General features: G+C 52.4%; 1 protein-coding gene across 1 annotated transcript in view; it reads left to right on the top strand.

Annotated features, from left to right (window-relative positions):
- The first annotated feature begins 6,521 nt into the window (after positions 1-6,521).
- The window catches only part of XKR8 (XK related 8), a 13,348-nt gene continuing 12,011 nt past the window's right edge, over positions 6,522-7,858 (top strand). The window contains exon 1 of the mRNA XM_006014847.3: positions 6,522-6,526. Coding sequence (XP_006014909.1) covers positions 6,522-6,526 — 5 coding nt within the window. The remainder of the gene's footprint in view (positions 6,527-7,858) is intronic.

Below are 7,858 nucleotides of genomic sequence, written 5' to 3'. Positions count from 1 at the left end.
GCTTCCTTTGCTGCTACGAAATTTTTTTTTTTTTTTTTTTTTTTCATGGAGCCTGCCTGCATCTCCTGTGGCTGGGAGCAACCTGCTGGTGGGGCAAGTGGCCCTTGAGCTGCAAGGGGCCACAGTCCTTCCCTCTGCAGCAGAAGCACACCCTGGGGCTGGCCAGGCGGGGTGCTGGCAGGTGGGTGGGCTTGGGGAAGAGTTGGATCCAGTGAGGTGCTGCCTCTGAGTTAGGGCAGGCCAGGGCCCACTAACATCGTGCCTGGGTGGCCCTGGTACATGCCACTGCCGTGGAGGAAAGCACCAAGACCTGCCCCAGCTCAGGCCATTCAGCCTACCAGCAGCTCACAAGCAGGCTTTGCTGGAAAAAAAAAAAAAGCAGCGAGGGGTCCGATCCTTTTTTTTTTTTTTTTTTTTTTTCATGGAGCTTCCGTGCCTCTCCCACAGCTTGGGGGTGTGCTGCCAGTGGGTCCTGAGCTGCAGGGGGCCCCAATCCTTCCCTCCGCAGCAGGGGGGGTCCCCCGGGGCGGCCCAGCCCTGGGGCTGCCAGGGTGGGTGGCTAGTGGGCAGGTGCTGCTCCAGCTCAGAGGCAGCACCCAGCCCAATCCAACTGTTCCCTGAGCCTGAGCTGGAGCAGCAGCCTCCCACTAGCCACCTGCCTGGGTGGCCCCAGGAGGCCCTGCCACCATGGGGGGAAGGACCAGGGCTCCCTGCAGCTCAGGGGCTTCTTGGCCTGCCAGCAGCTTGCCCCCTGGCCACGGGAGATGTGAGCAGGCTCCGCAAACAAAAAAGAGGGGGGATCAGGCCCCTTGCCACTTCTGCCTTTAACCCACCTCTCCCGTGGCGGGGTTGGGAAGGTGGTGAGCTGTCAAAAGGCTTCAACATTACAAATAGCTATGTTGCAAACTAAACTACATGCAGATATGGTTTAATTTGCAATGTAACAAACTCATTTAAATCGCAGAAAACCCTGTACATGTACAGCGTGATGCAATTAAACTGCAAAAATAGGCAATTTTTGTCATGTGTACAAGTGCCCTGAGAAAGGTGTGTAATAGATTAAATAGAACCTAAGTAGACTTTGCCACCTAAGTGCAAACCTATTTCACCTTGCTCAAGTTCCTGAAAAAAGATTACCTTGTTTAATCTTTGTGATGTACCATCATCTTAGCCTGAAGTCATATTTTGCACAAATGCACCCAGGAACCCACCTTTTATGCTAAAAATGTTGCAGAGGCTCAAGCTGTGTAAAGAGGATCTTATTTAGGTGGCTAAGTCTGCTTAAATGCCAACTAGGTGGAGTAGGATTTGGCTGTATGAAGTTATATCCAGTGACTGTATAGTATAGCCATGATCAGCCTGTGTCAGTCTGAAACCTGGTCTCTTAATATTACCAGAAAGAGATTTAAGAGCGTATGTTTTCTGGGAATCTGAATGCATGCATTAGAGCAGGGATGGACAATTATTTTGGCTAGAGGGCCACTTAATGAGTCTGGGTGAGCTGTCGAGGGCCACAAGGGTAGCCCATGCATTTGACAGGCACCACGCCCCCTGGTTGCCATCTAGGAACTGAGTCCTACCCTTAACCCCTGACCTGTTGATATTGGAAATCCCTGCCTTGGCCCTCCCGGCAAGTACTTCTTTTGAGGGGGGGGGGGGGTTTGCCATCTTCGAATCAGAAAAAAACCCAAATCATATCCTAAAACTCAAACATCTACTATATAACATATTTTAGTTTTTTTCAAAAAATATTTTTGTCCTGATACAATATTTTGTCCAATACAAATTTATTGTATTTTTGTACGCAATATGTTTGCAAAGTGTATATAGAGGTGATTGCACAATAGCTCAAAATAAAGTCTTCCGCTTGTATAGTGTGTGTGGGGTGTGGTGGGGGGGTATGTATGTATGTGGTGTGCACATGGCAGCAAGGAGTGGGATCAGGCTACTGGCTCCATCATGTGGGGCTCCCTCCGGTGATGCATGGCTCTGGCAGAGTCCTGGGAGCTGCACATAAACCAAAGGACGTTCCATGCGATGGAGCTGAGCCGACTGGGCTCCATGCTCCCACCAACCGAGGCCTTGGTGCAGGACCTGTGCTCCTGCCCAGCTGCAGCTTCCTCCCCGCCATCAGCCGCCACTTCCCTACCTGCTGCCTGGAGCACAGCAGCAAGGACAGGAAGAGGAACCACTGGAGGCCGAGGGAAGCTATGTAGTTTCCTGGTGGTTGCAGCAGTGGCAACAGCCGCTTCACCCAGCAGCTGTGCATGCGGGCCAGGGCCAGGCCGGGGCTGGAGCCCTCCCATGGGGAGGGTGGGAGCACAGTGCACTGCCCCAGTGGGAGTGGGCAGGGCTCAGCCCCATGCAGAGTACAGCAGAGGCAGCTGGGGGCCAGGCCGGATACAATTAATTGGTGGGTGCCTGCCCGCAGGCTGGATGAAATCATCTGGTGGACTGAATCCAGCCCGCAGACTGTATTTTGCCTACCCCTGCATTAGAGGTATCTGCATGTGGTGGCTCTATTTAAACAGCCCTGGTGTGGAATGTGAGGTAGTAGCGCATGAGATACTTGATTTTCCATTACAAGTACCTGTCTCTGACAGACTGGCTCACAATCAAGGCCACCATCAACCTCGCTCTCACCTGATGTGCACCCAAGGGCTGGCAGAAGCAGACAAATATTTGCCCCTAGCTAGAACCCCTCGAAACACATGGCTTGAGATTGCTATGACCACCTGCCAACTCCCTCCAGCTGTGTGTGCATGATGGGGAGGCTGCGGAGGAGGGCGGCAGCAGCAGCAGCAAAGAACCTGCAGCATGAGGTTCTGCCCTTCATGCTCCTAGAAAATTACCACCCATCACGCTGGGTTTACAGACTCTGTTTGCTGAGAAGGCCTGGGGGTGCTCTGACGGGCTGGGAGGGGAGAGCAGGCCTTGAACATGGACTTGCACTGTTCATCTGTACTGAGAGAAAAAGCTAATTCTCTGCTTCATTTCCTAACTCCAGGTCCTCCTCTGCTGTTGCCAACCTGCTTGCTATTGTTCACAAAAAAGTGCATTTATCTTTCCTAATGAGTAGTTTACATTTGAGTGAAGGTCATAGAAACAGTTTTTTCATAATGATGAGAATGAGGAGAAGGGGCAGGGTTGGTCGGTGAGCTGGGCCTTGGTAATCCTGGGACTTGACTGGATAGCACCACACTGTGCATTAGAAGGGTGGGATGGGGGGGTTGGGCAAGCCAGCATGGTCCTTGAGGTGATGTCTTGGCCTTATCTGGAGTTCCAGATGTGAAACCGGGCACAGCTAGGCAGTGGGAGTAACTCTTGCTCAGGCACTGCATGAGGGGTCATTTGGGCCATTACCATAACCCAGGGGTGGGGAAAATGGTGGATCCAGCTGGTGGGGCCATGACAGCGGCAGGGCCATGACAGTGCCAGGCCAGGGTTTCCATGGAGACAAGCCCCAGCAGGGCTGGCAGGGCGTGTGGCTAGGTGGGGGGGCTGCTCCAAGGCTAGGATCTTGCAGCGGTGAGTGCAGTCTGGAGCTAGGGCAGAGCTGCGATCCACTGCCTGCCCCTAGCCAGGGTGTGCAGGCAGCAGATCATAGCTCTGCCCTGGAACTGAGCCACGCTGTCAGCGCCACAAGGTACCAGCCCTGGATCAGCTCCTGGCCCAGCTGCACACCCTGCCAGTCTCCACGGAAACCCTAGCCCCATGCTATCACAGCTCTGCCACTCCTGGAGTCTCCATGGAAACTGGTCTCAGTAATGCGGGTAGAGGCTGCTGGGAAATGGAGTTCACTGTGGGCCCAATCTGGCCTGTGGGCTGGACTTTGACCACCTGTCATAACCACTCCTCAACTGAAGAGTGAGGAGTGGTGCGGCCAGGAGTAGTCTGGACCACATCATGAGTGACTACAAAGCTCTGGGGGCGGGCTTAGGAAGTTGGGGGCACAGGTGGTCTTGTCATCAGTCCTCCTGGTCAGCGGTCGTCATCAATACCAAGATGCCTGCATCAAAGAAGTCAACCTGCGGCTCTGGAGTTGGTGCCATCGTGTGGGTTTTGGCTTCTACAACCACAATCCGCACTTCCATGAGAGGTATTCTGAGATGAGATGGTCTTCATCTTTCTTCTAAAGGTAAGAGTCTGGTCTCTTACAGGTTGGCTGATCTCCGCTGAAGGGCTTGAAACTAGGTTCGTCGGGAGACAGGGATGCAGTGGACGACGAGAACCACGAGCCATGCGGTGGATCGGCCCAGGGAAGCACTAAGGGGCCTGATAGACATTGGGACAGAGGGGTACCAAGGGCACCCACTGCAGGGCTTATATGTCTCTATGCTAATGCTAGGAGCAAGCAGGAGGAACTTGCACTCCTGCTTGCAGGCAGCAACTTCGACCTGGTTGGGCTAACTGAAACCTGGTGGGACCCTACTCATGAGTGGGCGGTAGGCATTGAAGGTTATAGGTTGCACAGATGGGATAGAGTGGGGAAAAGGGTAAGGGGGTGTTACTCTCTATGTTAAGGAGCTATATACATATTCTATAATCAAGATGGGATCAGAGGAGGGCCAAACCGAGGTATTGTGGGTTAGGATAAAAGGGAGGCAAGGGGAAAGGGACTTGGTAGTGGAGTTCTACTATAGACCGCTACACCAGGAGGATGAACTTGACCTGGAATTCTCCAGGCAGCTCTCAGAGGCCGTACGGTCAAGAGATACGGTTGTCATGGGTGACCTAAACTACCCTGACATCTGCTGGGAGGATCAGTCATCCAGAACTAATCACTCACGTAGGTTCTTAACCTGCATACAGGACCTCCACCTAACGCAGGAGGTACATGATCCCGCTAGGGGAAATGCCTTGCTGGACTTGGTCCTGGCTATGGGGGATGACCTGGTGGGGAATCTGTAAGTACAAGGCAACCTAGGGGATAGTGACCATCAATTGATTGAATTCACTATCTGGCAAAGGGTGGGAAAAGTAACCAGCAGGGCAGAAGTGCTAGACTTCAGAAAGGCTGACTTCAATGTGCTTAGGAGATTAGTTAGTGGGGTATTAAAGCTCAAGAGCATTGACAAAATGGGGGTCCAGGAAAGGTGATTGTTCCTCAAGGAAGCGATCCTTTGGGTGCAGAAGGAGGCAATCCCACTGCATAGAAAAGGGGGCGAAGGGGCCAAGAAACCCTCCTGGCTAAACAGGGAAATCCAGGAGAGCCTAAGAGCAAAAGAAGGGGCATACAGACTGTGGAAGCAGGGAGTAGCTACCAAGGAGGAGTATACCTCCTTAGCTTGCACTTGCAGGGAATCAGGAAGGCCAAAGCAGCATTCAAATTCAGGCTGGCAACAAAAATGAAGGACAACAAAAAGCCCTTCTTCAGGTATACAGGGAGCAAAAGGAAGGTGCAGGGCAGCATAGGACCCCTACAGGATAAACAAGGGCAGTTGGTAACAGATAGGAGGGACAAGGCAGAGCTCTTCAGTGAGTTTTTTACCTCTGTATTCTTGAACTCAGATCTAGACTAATCTCCCAAACGAATTACTGACAGAAGCAGGAGAAACACCAGCCCACCAACTGTCAGCACTGACCTAGGAAAGAGGCACTTGCAAGGACTAGATGTGGTTAAATCAGCGGGACCAGATGAGCTCCATCCAAGGGTGCTGAAAAAATTAGCCAGTGTCATAGCAGAGCCACTGGCATGTCTGTTTGAGCACTTGTGGCACTCAGGTGAAGTCCCACAGGACTGGAAAAGAGCCAATGCAGTCCCTATTTTCAAGAAGGGGAGGAAAAAGGATCCAGGTAACTATAGCCCAGTTAGTCTCACCTCTATCCTTGGGAAAATACTTGAAAAAATTATCAAGGATCACATTTGTAGGAGGCCAGCGGGTAATATAATGCTGAAGGGCAACCAGCACGGTTTCGTAGCAGGTCAATCCTTCCTGACTAACCTTGTTTCTTTCTGTGACCAGGTCACTAAAAGCTTAGATGCAGGAGTTGAGGTAGATGTCATTTACTTGGACTTTAAGAAGGCCTTCGACACGGTATCCCACCCTATTCTCATAAATTGAATGCTGTGCCATAGACAGCTACACAGTCATGTGGGTGGCGTATTGGCTTAAGGGTCGTACCTAGAGAGTGCTGGTGGACAGGTCGGTATCAACCTCAAAAGATGTGGTCAGTGGGGTCCCCCAAGGCCCTCCCTTGGGCCTCGGGCTGGTGCTGTTCAACATCTTCATCAGCGACCTGGATGAGGGTGTGGAAAGCACTCTGTCCAAATTCACAGATGACACCAAACTATGGGGCGAAACAAACACACTGATGGGAAGAAACCGAATCCAGGCGGACCTGGACAGGTTAGAGAAGCGGGAAGAGAACAGAAGTGGGATGAAGTTCAACAAGGACAAGTGCAAAGTGCTGCACCTAGGAAGGGGGAATCACCAGCACACCTATAGGCTGGGGGATGACCTTCTCAGCAGCACAGTAGCAGAAAGAGATCTTGGAGTCATTGTTGAGTCATTAATGTGATGACGTAATTAGCAGAGCTAACTACACTTTGTCATGCATTAGTAGGTGCATCACAAACAGGTCCACGGAGGTGATGCTCCCCCTCTATGCCGCGCTAGTCAGGCCGCAGCTGGAGTACTGCGTCCAATTCTGGGTGCCGCAAGTCAAAAAGGATGTGGACAACCTTGAGAGGGTCCAGACAAGGGCCACTCGTATGGTTAGAGGCCTGCAGGGAAGGCCTTATGAGTAAGGCTGAGGGACCTGGACCTTTTCAGCTTCCACAAGAGAAGGCTGAGGGGGGAACTTGTGGCAGTATACAAATTCACGTGGTGGGGGCAGCAGGGACTAGGAGATGCTCTGTTTAACAGGGCACCCCTTGGAATAACCAGTAACAACGGCCACAAACTGATGGAGAGTAGACTTAGGTTGGACATCAGAAAGAACGTCTTTGCAGTTAGGGTTACCAGAATCTGGAACGGGCTTCCAGGGGAGGTGTGCTCTCCCCTACCTTGGGGGTCTTCAAAAGGAGACTGGATAAGCACCTGGCTGGGGTCACGTGACCTCAGCACTTTTTCCTGCCACCAGCAGGGGGTCAGACTCGATGATCCTTTGAGGTCCCTTCTGACCCTAACATCTATGAATCTATGAAAGGAGAGGATACACAGCATACACAGATGCTCCCCTCACACTCCCCTGTAAAACAATGACAAGGCTGAATCACCAAATTGAGTTCAGGTGGTCTGCACACACCTCGACCTACACCCACACCCACAACTGGCAGTGGTAGCTTGCCACAAGGCTCACCCTGAGGTTTCCCCTTCCCTCCAGGAACAAATCCCAGAAGTGTTTTTGGCCCCTTGGCAGCCCCCTATGCTGTCACTTGTTACCTGCAGCAGGGAGTATCTGGAGTCCCGGAATGAGGAGTCTGGGAGGTGGGATACTTACCAGCGGTAGCACCATGCAGACTGGGGGAGGCGGGGGGCGCTTCTCTCAGGGGGTGCACGGCCAATCTCCGGGGGTGCACGTGTACCTGCATACACCCCTATGTGTCCCCAGTGGCTCCAATGAAAGCGCTGCCGCCTTCCACCCCCAGAGCACGTGTAAAAGTGCCCCGATAGTTTAAAACCAACTGCCCGGTAGTGGCAGCAACATTTCTATCCAGGCAGCAATGACAGAATCCGTTGTCTTTCACGGCTCATTATCATCTATCAGATCCCTCCTAAAACGGTGTTAACAATCCTCTCTCCTTTTACCAGCTGTTACACTGTTAAACAGAAGAGCGCAACTCTACCCTGGCCGTGCTTTCCGTGTCACTGCTGTCCCCTCGCCGCTCCCGCTGCGCGGCCCCGGGCGCGCT

The sequence above is a fragment of the Alligator sinensis genome, unplaced genomic scaffold (genome assembly GCF_000455745.1).
Source record: "Alligator sinensis unplaced genomic scaffold, ASM45574v1 scaffold264_1, whole genome shotgun sequence".
Taxonomy (NCBI): Eukaryota; Metazoa; Chordata; order Crocodylia; family Alligatoridae; genus Alligator; species Alligator sinensis.
Note: the sequence above shows the minus strand (reverse complement) of the source record. Positions and strands in the feature narration are given on the sequence as shown.